This window comes from Bufo gargarizans, chromosome 4 (assembly GCF_014858855.1).
Source record: "Bufo gargarizans isolate SCDJY-AF-19 chromosome 4, ASM1485885v1, whole genome shotgun sequence".
Classification (NCBI taxonomy): Eukaryota; Metazoa; Chordata; class Amphibia; order Anura; family Bufonidae; genus Bufo; species Bufo gargarizans.
Window position 1 is genome coordinate 32,499,307 of NC_058083.1, and position 16,004 is coordinate 32,515,310.

General features: G+C 43.8%; 1 protein-coding gene across 1 annotated transcript in view; it reads left to right on the top strand.

Annotated features, from left to right (window-relative positions):
* The window catches only part of LOC122935162 (vomeronasal type-2 receptor 1-like), a 142,145-nt gene that overhangs the window by 16,995 nt on the left and 109,146 nt on the right, over positions 1–16,004 (top strand). Inside the window, exons 2-5 of the mRNA XM_044290927.1 lie at positions 4,396–4,587; positions 4,683–5,482; positions 5,955–6,059; positions 6,198–6,270. Of these exons, the coding sequence (XP_044146862.1) occupies positions 4,396–4,587; positions 4,683–5,482; positions 5,955–6,059; positions 6,198–6,270 (1,170 nt within the window). The remainder of the gene's footprint in view (positions 1–4,395; positions 4,588–4,682; positions 5,483–5,954; positions 6,060–6,197; positions 6,271–16,004) is intronic.

Below are 16,004 nucleotides of genomic sequence, written 5' to 3' on the forward strand. Positions count from 1 at the left end.
TAAAGCTTTACTAGGTGAGGCCTGTATAGCTGTGTGGCAAATTTTGTTGCTGATATCGAATATGTCACCTTACTATTTGATTATTAAGGGGCAATCCCACCAGATATGGAAGAACGTTCCTCTGTCACCAAAGCACCTCCAGCAACCATCTGAGGACTCAGCTGAGAAGATGTATGACTTTTCTGGAGTGATGTACCACCTAGTTAAGAGTTTGTAACTATTTTCCTGAATTCCAACACATCTGGACGACTTATGAGCAGTAGGAAAGAGTTTGGAGAGCATGGGAAAGGGAAATTCCCTATCTATATATTTCTCCCAATGTCGAATAAAAGCTGGTTTTACAAGTAAGGGAGCAGATCTCAATATATCATATAATTGTGATACTAGCTTTTTAGGTGGTTTTGAGTCAACAATTAGAGAGTCAAGCCAAACTAGAGGGTGGAAAAGTTCTCCTCCCCCTGCATTGCGGTTCATAAACGATCTGAGAAATGTGATTAGGGTTATACCACTAGGTTGAGGGTTCAGGCTCTCCTTCATGTCTCTAGCGCTTTTTATGTCTCCCGAGTTTCCCAGGAATGAGACAATGGGGATAGATGAACTCCGTAACGCTCTCGGGTGGAGTCTAACCTATCAGGGGAAGACGTACCCACTATATCGATGACCAAAAGAAGAGGTGAGGGGAAGTGGACTTAGTCCACTAAGTTGGGATGAATAGTACGTCATGAATCCTCTAAATGTTAAATTCCACAGCTCTTCTCTCATGGCTCCCAAGGAACCCAGAGAATGTGCGGATTTGTGTGAGGAAGAATCCATTTATGGATTCAGGGCTACATAAAAATCCCCACATAGAACTACAAGACCCTCTTTAAAAGAATCAATGGTTGGGATGGTTGTGGAAAGCCAATGTGCTTGTCTAGTATTCGGTACATACAAATTTATAAAGATATATACTTGAGAGCCTATGTGTCCCTTAACCAGAATGTATTTCCCTTTCCGATCTTGGAGGTGGCTGATGTACTTAAAGGGTACTTTTATCTGGAAACCTATGCTCACCCCTCCAGAGGCAGAAGAACCCCCCCCCCCCACCACAATGGTACCACTGAGAGTAACATAGTAACAAACCATAAGGCCGGAAAAGACATTTGTCCACCCAGTTCGGCCTGTCATCCTGCAAGTTGATCCAGAGGAAGGCAAAAAAAAAAAAAAACCCTGTGAGGTAGAACCCAATTTTCCCCACTTTAGGGGAATAAAAATTCCTTCCCGACTCCAATCAGGCAATCAGAATAACTCCCTTGATCAACAACCCCTCTCTAGTAGCTATAGCCTGTAATATTATTACACTCCAGAAATACATCCAGGCCCATCTTGAATTCCTTTATTGTACTTGCAGCGTCCCACTACGTGTGTATGGGCACTGCTTAAAAGCACTTTTTACCTTGTCAATTGCATTATGTTGTATTGTGGTATTTTGTATTAATTTATCTGCAAAATCCCTGTTACCAGGCAGATTAGGTGTAATTTATACATCCCACCACTAGATGGGGATAAAGTTCAGGTCATATATATATATATATATATATATATATATATACCTAGGTCAGGCCTAGTGGGTCAGATTAGACAGATCAGAGTAGAGATGAGAACGGGATTCAAATTCAAAAGGAGATGTGAGCACATCTGAGTAAGTTTGCCTCCCTGGAATAGAAACAAGCTTCCTAAGGAATCATCGGTGATAAGTACCAATATTGAGGGCCACAGGCACCTTTGCGCATGGTGGAGGACTTATAGCTTCTGGCAGCCACACCACACTTCTGAGAGACAGATGAGTTTTCCTGTCCAAATGTTCAGCTTGTAGGGAAAGGACAAGGAATAGGACTGAGCACATCAATAGGAACAAGGTACACCTAATCCACAGCTCCAAGTCAAACCTGAAAGCCTAGAAACAGTGGATTTGCAGACCAACTCTGTTAACATCAAGAGACTGCATTTTTGTACTGCTGCAACCAAAGTCATCAACAGTAAAAGTAAATTATTACTACTAATGGTTGTACCACCATTAACGGTACTGGCGTCACGACAAAAAACTTCAAGGGACTCAGCCGCAATAAGCACCCTAAGCACCCCACACCCTAAGCACCCCATCAAGGGCACCTCATCCACCATCTTGGCTGATGCTTCCCTACCACAGAGCGTGCCCTGGAGTATTTTTGCGGTCCACCTCAACACTGTGCTGCCAGCCCAGGGAGGCTTTCTGCTAACCGTGAGTAAACTGATAAACTGTGTTATTATTTGTGCAGCCAGGCAGTCACAGGGGCAACACGTGAGGTGCACGGTGGACCGATGAGGGGCCAAATAATATAACACACAGTTCATCAGTTTACTCACGGTTAGCAGATAGCCTCCCTGGGCTGGCAGCACAGTGTTGAGGTGAACGAAATCCTCCGGGGCACACTCTGTGGTAGAAAGCATCAGCCAAGATGGTGGTTGAGGTGCCCTTGATGTTAGGGGTGCTTAAGGTGCTTGTTACTGCTGAGTCCCTTGATGGTTTTTGTCGTGACGCCAGTACCGTTAATGGTGGTACAACCAGTAGTGGTAATAATGAGGTAGACAGTGGTGAAATGCAACTCACAACTTTTACTTTGGATGTCTCTTGGTTGCAGCAGTACAAGTATGCAGTCTCTAGATGGTACAGAGTTAATTCTGCAAATCCACTGTTTCTAGGCTGTTCAGGTTTCTAGTTTTGGAGCAGTGGGTTAGGTGTACCTAGTTGCTTTAGATGTGTGGGATCCTATTCCTTGTCTTTTCCGACAAGCTGAATATTTAGACAGGAAAACTCAACTGTCTCTCAGAAGTTTGGTGTAGCTGCCTGAAGCTATAAAACCTCCACCATGCAAAGGTGTCTGTGGCCCTTAATAATGGCTCTTATTACCGATGATTCCTTAGGAAAGCTTGTTCCTTTTCCAGGGAGGCAAACTCTTCTCCTACTGGTCAGGGATGCAAGTAAATAGTCCGGCCACATAAGGGAAAACTCTCTTCTGCGCCTCACATCTGAGTATCACCTCCTAGCGAAGTTGGCTCTACTCACTAATCTCACTCTACCTTTCCTCCCGCTAATCTGATCTGAACTACTCAGATCTACTCTCTCCTCTGACTACATTTTTCCAACTAGGATCTGGACTCACTAACTAGGCCTGAACTAGGTATATATATAGGACCTGAACTTTATCCTCATCTAGTGGTGGGATGTATGAATTTCACCTAATCTGCCTCGTAACAGGGATTTTGCAGATACATACATAAAAAATCATACATTACAACCTAGTGCTTTTAAGCAGTGCCCAAACACACGTAGTGGGACGCTGCATTTGGCCCCTTATCGGTCCACCGTGCACCTCACGTGTTGCCCCTGCGCTACTGGCTGGCTGCATACTCACCATCACCACCTCCTCAGGCAGAGAGTTCCATAGTCTCACTGCTCTTACCGTAAAGAATCCTTTTCTATATTTGTGTTCAAACCTTCTTTCCTCCAGACGCAGAGGATGTCCCCTCGTCACAGTCACAGTCCTGGGGATAAATAGATGATGGGAGTGATCTCTGTACTGACCCCTGATATATTTATACATATTAATTAGATCTCCCCTCAGTCGTCTTTTCTCTAAAGTGAATAACCCTAATTTTGATAATCTTTCAGGGTACTGTAGTTGCCCCATTCCAGTTATTACTTTAGTTGCCCTCCTCTGGACCCTCTCCAGCTCTGCTATGTCTGCCTTGTTCACAGGAGCTCAGAACTGTACACAGTACTCCATGTGTGGTCTGACTAGCGATTTGTAAACTAGTAGGACTTTATTCTTATCATGGGCATCTATGCCCCTTCTGATGCAACCCATTATCTTATTGGCCTTGGCAGCAGCTGTCTGACACTGGTTTTTGCAGCTTAGTTCATTACAATTCCTAGATCCTTTTCCATGTCAGTGTCACAAAGACCGTGATCGCTTAAAAGTGTGTTGTCTTCCTGGCGCTAGAGTTCGACACATCGCCGATCGGGCATCCTAAAATCTCATTGTTGTGAGAGGTACATACCGTATGGGAATAAAAGGTTAAGGAACAAAAAGAAACCAATGTGGATAAATAGAACTGTAAAGAAAGTAATAAATGACAAAAAGAAAGCATATAATTCACTGAAACAGGAGGGAGCACGGAAGCACTGAAAAACTATAAGGAACAAAATAGAACATGTAAAAAACAAATAAAAGCGGCCAAACTAGAGACTGAGAGATTAATTGCCAAAGAGAGTAAAACTAACCCTAAAATGTTCTTCAATTATATAAATGTTAGAGGGGGGCGGAGCTAGCGCCGGACCGTGATGGCCGCATAGTTCGGAGCTCTCCGCAGTAGATCCTCTACAGCACCAGCTTACACCAGCGAACAGACACCAGCATGGTGAAAATCGGGCACCCGAGAGCCGGAGACACCTCTGGAGCTGCCAGGCAGCCGAATAACAACGGCGACATGGATAAATTTATTAAAAAAGCGGCGGCCACAGTGGCGGCAAGAGAAAGCAAGATGGCGCCGAACCCGCTTCCTAAGGTGAGCGAGCGGCTGACATGTCAGAAGGGGAGAGCGATACAGAGGACTCACATAGTAAGACGGCGCTGCCGATTACCCGCCGTTTCCTGAAACAGTCGCTGAGTAAAGCGATGGAGCCAATTCTAGCTGAGCTCACTGCCACGCGCCAGGATATCCAGCATATTGGAGACAGGGTAGTTACCCTGGAAGCGCAACAAACCACAGTGCTCGAGCATCAAATAGCTACAGCCTCCTCCTTTCAAAAATGCCGCACACACCTGAATGACCTCCATAATGCCCTGGAGGACCAAGAGAACAGAGGGCGCAGGAACAACCTGCGATTCAGGGGGATACCAGAGACAGTCGCTGCGGATGATATTCCTGGGGCCGTGATAGATATATGCTGCTCCCTGCTAGGCTCTGATGGCCGCTCCGATATTGTCCTTGAACGTGCACACAGAGCGCTCAGGCCTAAGCCTAAAGGGACGGAACCGCCAAGAGATGTAATTTGCAGGTTCCTGAATTTTCAAGTGAAGACCGCTGTCCTAGAAGCAGCTAGGAACCAAGAAGACCTGGCATATGAAGACTCCAGAATCCTGATTTATCAAGACCTGGCCCCGTCTACATTAAAGAAAAGAAGATCGCTTAAGCCCTTGACGGACTGGCTCAGGAAGAACAAGATCCTGTATAGATGGACCTTTCCCTTTGGGATTTTGTTCGCCCATGCAGGACGCCGCCTCACTATCAACACCTTTGCTGACCTGATGGGAGCGTACGAACACCTGCAGATCCCACCTCTTGAGATCGAGAACTGGGAACTTTATCAAGATATTACAGAGCTTCCTGACCTGCCGAGGCCCGTTCCCTTTGAGCTACCACGAACACCAAAGGCCCAGAAGTTCAAGCGGAGGAACACGCAACCCACACCATAGAGACTGGCTCTACTAACGTAACGACTCGCTTTGTCTCTTCCATCTCTCTCATAAGCTATTCCTAATGCCTTTTTTATCTTTCATATATCCTCTCCTCTCCTATAAATAATCTCTTATTTGCTGCATTAGTCGGCACAGCCCTTATCCCCCTTTCACCTGTCCTCACCCTGGCCTCTTATATGTCTGTCTCTTGATCTCATCAAAGGGATGCACAATTTGTGCGTGGAGGATCACAATAGGGTTGAATGACCATCTTCCCCCTTGTGACCCTGGTAACTGATAATGTTACCCAGGCAACTCTCACTGTTCAAGCCCATTGTATTGGGTACTGTTCACATATTGTTCAAACCCATATTCATGGGTACAGTTACTTTGAATCTCTTAACTATGTTTTTTTCTGTTTGGTTCATCGTTTTTATATTGTTTTGAAGGTACATGTATTGTTTATCTTAAAAGCCCGAAAGAAGCAAGAACTCCCTCTGGAGCCCGGACTCGCTCGGCCTTCACTTTGCAGCCTCAGTATCAGTGCGCCCTCCTGGAGAGGGAAGGTCATTCAGCAAGGTAACACGTTGTATTACACATATCATGACTGACCTATTATTTGCGTCTTACAATGTCAAAGGCTTTAATTCTCCATCTAAAAGGAGTCAGGTTTTTTCATTGTTACGCAAATTGGGAGCCAGTGTCCTACTTCTCCAGGAGACGCACTTTAAGTTCAACCATTACCCTAACCTTTCGCATGGCCACTATTCCCAATGGTACCATTGTGGAGGTGATTCCTCTGCTTCGGGTGGTGTGAGTATTGGGTTCCAGAGGAGAGTTCCCTTCCAATGTAGCTCACAACTACAGGACCCTGACGGTCGCTACCTAATGGTCAAAGGTAATATAGGTCCCCAGATATACACATTCATTAACCTCTATGCACCGAACACTGGTCACTATAACTGGTTCTCCAAGGTTTTCCCCATCATTGAATCATTTGCAGAGGGTCTGATAGTAACAGGAGGTGACCTTAATGCCACTTTGAACCCCCAATTAGATTCGTCAGCATCAAAATCTGCTCTGGCGCTAAAAACTCTCCGCTATATCAGAGAGGGCCTATGGAGTCTTCACCTGATAGATGTTTGGCGCACATTTTATCCCACCAGCAGCGACTATACGTTCTATTCTTCTGCACATGGGTCATATCATCGCTTAGATTACCTGTTCATATCCAAACAGCATCTCCAGCTTTGCCACAATCCCCAAATAGGGTCTATCCACCTGTCGGACCACGCCCCCATATCCCTCTCAGTATCAACTCCGGTACCAAAACAACACAAGTTTACGTGGCGTTTAAACGAATCCCTTTTAGGGAACCTGAATACTAGAGATAAGATAGCTGGACTCCTTGACGAATACTTTACCCTTAACAAAGTCCCAGATGTCTCAGCTCTATCCTTATGGGATGCCCACAAACCTTTTATAAGGGGACACTTCATTAGTATAGGGGCTCACCAGAAGAAAGAAAGAAACAAAAAAATCGACAGCTTACTTCAGAAAATAGATTCCCTGGAGTCACAACATAAGAAATCCTTTTCTGCCTCGCAACTCCAAGAATTATCTGATACCAGAGCGGAGTTGAAAGCCATGCTACAGCACTCCTCAGCTAAGCTATTCTTAAATTCGCAACACAAATTTTTTGCCCATGGGGACAAAACGTCCAAGTTTATGATGAACAGGATAAAAAATAGGAGATCGTCAAATTACATACACCAATTAGAATCCTCCCAAGGCCTACCTCTGTACTCCTCCAAAGAAATAGGCGCCCAATTTCGGGAATTCTACGAATCCCTTTATAATCTGCCCCACACAATAGCCCCCGAAAACCTGACAACTACCCTTAACTCCTTTCTAGATTCACTCCCTCTGCCAACTATTTCTGAAGTCCAAAAACAGAATTTAGCTTCCCCTTTCACCTTAGAGGAATTAGAGACTGCATTGAAACAATCCCCCTCAGGGAAAAGCCCAGGCCCGGACGGCTTTCCGGTCCAATACTACAGAACGTTTCAACAACGATTACTTCCCCACCTATTAGAGGTTTGTAATTTGGCCTTACAGGGAGAGAAGCTTTCCAGGGACATGACACTAGCACACATCACATTGATCCCTAAAGAAGGGAAGGATCCCAAACACTGTGCTAACTACAGGCCCATTTCCCTCCTTAACATTGACCTTAAATTATTGGCTAAGTTGTTAGCTAACCGACTTGCAGTTTTCCTCCCATCTATAGTGCACGGGGATCAGGTGGGCTTTGTCAAAGGCAGGGAGGGTAGGGACAATACGGCTAGAGTGCTGAATATAATACAGTTCTCTTCCATCCACTCAAAACCGCTTTTACTGTTAAGCACGGATGCAGAAAAAGCATTCGATAGAATCAGCTGGTCTTATCTGCGAAATATCCTGGCTCGATTTGGCCTACCTGATCCCTTTGCACAGGCCACCTTTGCAATGTATGCTCAAGCATCGGCCTCTGTTATGATAAATGGTGACCTATCGGATCCCTTCTCAATTCAAAACGGTACCAGACAGGGGTGTCCGTTATCCCCCCTGTTATTTGTCTTGGCCCTGGAACCGCTCCTCCTAAAATTAAGAAATGACTCGGGGATATGTGGAGTTACATTAGGAGGTACGGACCATAAAATTGCCGCCTTCGTGGATGACATTATGATCATGACGTCCAATCCAAAGGAATCCCTACCTGTAATCCAAAAACATTTAGACATATATAGCGCCATTTCCAATTTTAAAATCAACAATCTGTAAATCATTAGTAATCTGTATAGGTATCCCCCACTCAACCCAAAGAAGTCTAGGGAGAGACTCCCCCTTCAATTGGTCCTCTCCTACCATAACGTATTTGGGAATTAAAATCAGCCCTAAACCCTCTGAGTTATACTCACTGAATTATACTCCATTATTGGATAACATTTCTCATAGCATAAGTAAACTGGATATCCCAACTATATCCTGGTTCGGTAGGAAAAACCTGCTCATGTCTTTGATTCTTCCTCGCCTTACCTACCTACAACAGGTTCTGCCTATCCCAGTCCCCAAAACTTATTATAATTCTCTAAAAAAACTTTTTCGATCCTTTATCTGGAAGGGAAAGAAACCTAGACTGTCGTACGAGCTATTATCACGCCCTAAATGTTTTGGAGGCATTGCACTGCCTGACCCAGAACTTTATGGAAAGGCCATTTTACTATCTAGAGCAATAGACTGGCTCAGACCTGATAATATGAAGCCCTGGGTTGCGATAGAGCAAGACCTGATGCGCAAACCCTTTAGATCCCTCTTATTAGCGCAAGGAAGCTCTTGTACGTTTCCCTCATCACCATATCCTATTATCCAGGCCACCATCAATGCATGGAAGTGGTTTCAATCTTCCCACTGCTCAATTCCTTTTCCTTCCCCACTTCTCTCAATCAAAGACATCCTGGGTACTGCTCTACCTGCGCTCATTGAATGTACCCCTAAAGAACTGAGGGACTCATCTACCCCAATATTGTCTTTCTTTGACACTAATGGCACCATACTCCAACTTAAAGAGTTCCAAAAACTTTTCGATATCGATGGCCAACATATCTCCTCTACATCATATGCACACGCATTCCTATCTCAACACATCACCAAAAGCGACCTCTTTCGCCCTTTACAGTGGTCAGAGGTTCTCATCTCAGACCCTATTCCTCCGAGAAGATTGATCTCACAAATATATAGAAGACTCAACATGCCATCGCCTTTCACCATACCGGCGTTTATCAGGCATTGGGAAAAGGATTTAGGTCAGGAAATTCCCTTTTCTGCTTTGTCAAAGGCCCTATCATCCCCACACCAACTGTCTAGATGTGTGCGCATACAGGAAAATGGATATAAAATCCTCACCAGATGGTACAAGACACCAGATATTACAGCCCTGTATTCGCCCACAGCCTCTGATGTATGTTGGAGATGTGGCAAAAATAGAGGAACCTTCCTCCACATTTGGTGGGACTGCCCAATTATTAGGACTTGGTGGATAGAAATATTTCAGATTAGCAATTTTATCTGTAAGACAAAAATACAAATGTCAGCGAGCAGAGCCCTCCTTAATCTTGATGTAGATAAGGAAATACATCCTATACCCTTTCTTTTCAAGCAGCTCTTAATAGCAGCTAGATTATTAATACCTAAATTTTGGCTGTCTACATCACCTCCCCCCATTGAACAATGGAAATTGAAGATAGATCAAATTTTTAGGTTTGAGGAAATTTCCTCATGGGCAGCAAGAAACCACCCGAAATTTCAACGCCAATGGCATCTGTGGCAAAAGTACAGGCACCCTTGCTACTCACAGTAAATTTTCCATGATTTTCATCATAACTTACCTCCTCGTAATGTTATTGAGATCCTTTAGTCTCCAATAAAACGGATACAGGAATCTTCCTAAATGATGCTGTATATCTATATAGTACTAGGAATACGGTATGGTGTGCCACGGCTGTATTGTGTGTGATAAGTGATTTGATCTCTTTGTAACGCAACATGCCCTGCGAGGTGTGTCAGTAACTTTACTTGTACCTTGTTGTGTTGTATAAAATAAAAATTTTATAAATAAAAAAAATTAAAAAAAATTATATAAATGTTAGAAAGTATAAATCTGAAGGTGTCGGCCCGTTAAAGAGTAATGAGGGGGGAGTCGCAGAGAGCGATGAGGAGAAAGCAAAGCTGTTACATATTTTTTTCTCCAATGTATTCACTGAGGAGAATAAACTGTCAGATGACATGCAGAATGTTGAAATAAATTCCCCATTAAAAGTGTCCTGTCTGACCCAGGAAGAAGTGCAACAGCGACTTAAAAAGATTTCTGATATTTGCAGACTCTATACTGACAGGGAATGTCCCACAGGATTGGCGCATGGCAAATGTGGTGCCAATATTCAATAAGTAAAAAAGTATGGAGTGGTCACTCATATTTGGAAGTATAGGACACTTTATTCATAAACATGTGAATTAAAATTATATTCAATAAAATAACAATATATTAAAATAATCTATTAAAGCACAATATACTTATTCTCACTGTTGGCAATGATGTATTCTATAGGAGAACCGTTTGGACAGAAGCTGGTAGCTCCAAATCCCTCTCTCTGCTGTTCCCAATTGGGCCTGTCAGGTCCTGGGTATAATATATGTGTTGCTGTTTTTGGAGGGGAAAGATTGGAGTGGACAGTCTCCGTCTATTTAAATAACGATTCGTCTGCCAACTCTATGTAATAACAACATACACCAGTTTGTACAGATTATGGAACTTGATATAATTAGGTCCTATAGTCAATTAAAAAAACACACCGTTATGCTGATCCGTTGCTGGACATTTGATGTTGTCCTATGTCAATACACAGTATGTCCAAGGATCAGTATCAAAGGAGCGCTCCGACCATTACAAACTGTTTTTAAATCATGTCAGTTTCCTATTCAGCCATCTGCAAACTGTTACGATATAATAGAGTTCAATTTGCTGAAGGAAATTGAACTCTAGCATATCGTAACAGTTTGCAGATGGCTGAATAGGGGTCAGTATTGGGCCCTATTCTCTTCAATATATTTATTAAAGGCTTGCATTGTAAAATATGAATTTTCGCAGATGACACTAAACTGTGTAAAGTAATTAACACTGAAGAGGACAGTATACTACTACAGAGGGATCTGGATAGATTGGAGGCTTGGGCAGATAAGTGGCAGATGAGGTTTAACACTGACAAATGTAAGGTTATGCACATGGGAAGGAATAATGCAAGTCACCCGTACATACTAAATGGTAAAACACTCGGTAACACTGACATGGAAAATGTGAGAAGGTCAGGTTGGGATAGTGGTTGAATCTAAAATGTGTCTCCTGGAGGAGCAATACATTTGCACCTGATTTACGCAACATAGAGAAGATCAGGCTATGATTATATGGGGATTTGAAACCTTTGACATTGTAGGATGCTATATGTAAATCAGCCATAATAGTTTGAGTGTCTTACGTTACCTTTATATAGCCTTAAGATTCTCCAGGAGGACGCATAAGTATCGGGACGAATATTCTGCCACCACAATCATGGATGTTGATATCATGCACTATTGTATTGTATGTATTTTAGGCTGTGTGCTTTTATTTATTTTTATATATATAATATATGATCTGATTCATTGTGATCCAATATTTAATCATGTTGTAGACATAAATCTGCTTATATATGGATGAATTGATTGTTGCTTTATGTATTCAGACTCAACGTCAGTGCTACTGTGTCCCTTTTCCTGTATTTAGATAAGTGATTATTTGTATCTATAGATACCTGTCTGCACCCGGGTATTATGCAGGCCGAGAGTAAGAAATATTGGGTGCGCTATGTTGCGCTAAGATCGGGGCGAGAGTGCGGTCAAGTGACCTTCTACAAGCTGCTCGTCATTTGTGACGTTATATCTATTACGCAGGCCGCAATTTTCATATATCAGGTGCACTATGTTGGGCTTTGACCGGGGCGAGGGGGGGGGGGGGAACCCAACAAATTGTGAAAAGGAAAAGTGAAAACTAGAAAATAAGAACAGCAATACCTATGCAATAATGCATTGGGAAAAATACAAAGGAAAGACATCACTGGGAGGAAAGGTCTGTAGACCTGATAATAGATCTCCAGCACTATGAGAAAAAGGCCTGAACAATAATAGTAAAAGAGGGGGAACAATAGATACCCTATCTGAGGGTGAGGGTAATAGAAGAGGACAGAAAAAGGATAGGGTCTGTTACATATTAAAGAGCATCAAGGCCAGGGTTGGCCAGAGAGTACCAACAAAGCATTGAGAAATACAGAGAAAGTTTGTGACTGACTAAGGGGGTGTATCACGGAGCTTGAGCAAGTCTCTTTGGAGTTAGTTGTCGATTCTTTTTTCCGGATCTTTGTGCTTTGGGGATATGTTGATATGTGAACAGAGCTACTGTAGGAACAGCTGGTAGTGCAGCGAGATCTTGAAACAGTTCCCAGTTCTCCACCTTCAATGGAGGGATTTGCAGGTGTTCATAGAGATCTTCCAAATCGGAATGGGCGGAGATGTTGAAGCGGCGCCCAGCGTGGAAGAAGGAGAGTCCGAATGGAAAATTCCATCTATATTGGATTTTATTGGATCTGAGCCATTCAGTCAAAGGTTTCAGGGCTCTGCGTTTTCTGAGCGTAGAAGGGCCAGGTCTTGATATATAATCACCTGCGCTCCTTCAAAGGATAGATCAGGGTGGTTTCTAGCAGGCTCTTGAACCGCCGTTTTACCTTGAAAGTTGATAAATTTACAAATCACATCTCTAGGGGGTTCTTCGGGCTTAGGTTTAGGGTACCTTATGGGCTCTCTCTATGACTATGTCTAGTGCATAATCTAGTCCCAGTAAGTAAGTGCAGATGGTTTTCACTGCTGAGGGGACATCCTCCGGTTGTACGGATTCTGGGATCCCTCTAAGGTGCAAGTTATTGTGGTGCCCTCTATTTTCTTGGTCTTCCAGGGCATTATGCAGCTCATTAAGGTAGGTACTGTACTTTTGGAACGTGCGTGTGGCAGCCGTTTGATGATCCAGGTTTAATGCCTGGCGAGTCTCTAAAGTCTTCACCCGATCCCCCACTTGTCTCATCTCCTGGCGGAGTGCTGTTATTTCCACTTTGCAGAGGGCTTGTTTCGGGTAATGTCAGGTGATGGGTAAAGCTCCTTTACCTTGCGGCTCCTCTGTGTCACTTTCATCCTCTGATCTGCCCAGAGCGCGCTCGTTGGCCTTGTGAGGATGTGTCAGTGCCATCTTGGAGTCCCGTGCCACAAACATGGAGGCAGCTTTCTTAATGAATTTGTCCATATCGCCACTAGCAATCTGTGTTTTGTTGGAGGACGTGTGTTCCCCAGCTTTGGAGTTCCCGATCTTTACAATTTTCAGGCAAATAGCTGCTGTAAGCAAGTGCAGTTGGAGATCGTTGTAGCGGAGCTCAGAGTCGTGCAGCCATCTCTGTCCGACGCAAGGAACTGTTAAATACTGCTGTTATATTTTTGTCTAAAAAAAACCACCCATTTTGTGCTAGATACTACATTTGCGGCCTACACTGCATTTAGGACAGTACGAATCAGGTGAGGCCAGAACAAGTATAGGCGATAGTACATTGGGTTGCTGACAGTGCCTCTAGTTCCTTCACATTGTCTCCCACACAGTCCCCTGCTGAAATATCAGAGTTGTCACCTACAGCCCATGGCCATCTGTCTTTTAACTCACCCCCTTGCAAATCAGGCAAGCAATCTGAGCCCCAAGTCATGCAGCGGTCTCTTATGATTTTTGATGATTCTGCTGGCAGGGTTTCCGTGGGCCATCCACATAGCCCTGCACCAGAAGTGGAAGAGATTGAGTGCACTGATGCCCAACCACTTATGTTTCAGGATGAGGACATGGGAGGACCACCGCAGCACGTCTCTGATGATGAGGAAACATAGGTGCCAACTGTTGGGGCTTTCTGCAGTCTGCAGACTGACAAGGAAGGAAGGGGTGAAGACTGGGTGGAAGATGATGTGGAGGATGATGAGGTACTAGACCCCACATGGAATTAAGGTCATGCGAGTGACGTGTGCAGTTTGGAGGAAGAGGCGGTGGTTGCACAGAGCCACCAGCACAGCAAAAGAAGGGGCAGGCTGCAAAAAGCGTCTGTTACATTCTTGGGTGACATTTTACAATTTTTGCCGTAAATAAACCCCTGCTCTGCATAGGTGACAGGGACCTAAATTTCTAAAAATCGTCTGTTCCATTGGTGGGTGACATTAACCCATTTTTGCCTTGTTGGCTACCTCCTCATCCTCCATCGCCACCTACACCTCCACGTCAACCTCTTACTCCCATATGGACCTCCTCCTCCTAGATCATGATTTTTATTTTTATGTATTTTATGTTATTTTAAGTCATTTCCCTATCCACGTTTGTTTGCAGAGCACTTGCCATATTCTTAACCACATTTTGCTGCCTTTTTCAGCCCTCTAGCCCTTTCCATGACTTTTTTAGAGCCATTTTAGTGCTCCAAAGTTCGGGTCCCCATTGACTTCAAAGGGGTTTGGCTTTGGGGTCAAGTTCGGGTCCCGAACTCAAACTTTTTTGTGAAGTTCGACCAAACCCGTCGAATCCGAACATCCAGGTATCCGCTCATCTCTATTTACTAATAATGCATGGTATCTAGATATAATATAATACATTTGCAGCGCTGCTGTACAGATTAATATTTTTATACTAGTGCAGGTTGCATGGCAGTTATTTGTGATATTTTTGACATCTGCATTTAATATAGCGACTAGAGATAAGCAAATCGAAGCTGACGAAGTGGAATTCGATGCGAATTTCAGGAAAAATTTGATTCGCACTGAATTCAAATTTCCTCGCGATTCGTGGTAACTAGGGATGAGCGAACCCGAACTGTATATTGGCATGGCTGTGATTGGCCAGAGCACCATGTGACCCAGCCTCTATTTAAGCTGGAGTCACATAGCGCCGCCCGTCACTCTGCTCTGATCAGTGTAGGGAGAGGTTGCAGCCACGACGTTAGGGCGAGATTAGGCAGGGATTAACTCCTCCAAAAGACCTAATTCAGAGATCAATCTGCAGCTGTGGATGATTGAACTGCTGCTATTGAATTGCTCACTGTTTTTAGGCTGCCCAGAGCGTTTTTCTGGGGTGATCGGCGGCCATTTTGTGTCTTGTGGTGTGCCAGCACAAGCTGCCACTAAGTGCATTTAACCCTCAATGGTGTGGTTGTTTTTTGGCTAAATCCTACATAAGGGTGAAGCTGTCACACCAAGTGCATTTAACCAGCAATAGTCTGTTTATTTTTTGGCCATATACTACATCAGGGGCAATCTGAGCCTGTCACCAAGTGCATTTAACCCTCAATAGTGTGGTTGGTCAAGCTGTCACACCAAGTGCATTTAACCATCAATAGTGTGGTTATTTTTTGGCCATATCCCAGTCTAATTCTGTCAGTAAACGTATAACTGTCACCCAGCGCCTAAATACTAGGCCTCAAATTTATAGTTAGCTAAATCTGTTGTTACTGGTGTGGCTGGTCAAGTTATTTAGTGTCCGTCAAAGCACAGTTTTTGTTCTGGGTTGATATACAACTCCCAATTTAGCAATTTCCTAATTTAGTGGTTTCTGCTGTATCAGGCCTACTTAAAATGTATCCCTAAAAGGGTATGTCAGATTCAAGGTGCACATAGGGTCATTCTGAATAACTTCACACACACGCTACTGTGCATTTCCAAGTCTAATTCTGTCAGTAAACGTATACCTGTCACCCAGCGCCTAAATACTAGGCCTCAAATTTATATTCAGCTAAATCTGTGGTTACTGCTGTGCCTGTATTAGTGTAATACGGTACCTAAATAGATAGCCAGATAGTGTTAGGTGTCTGTAAAAAAAGGCCTGAATTTGAA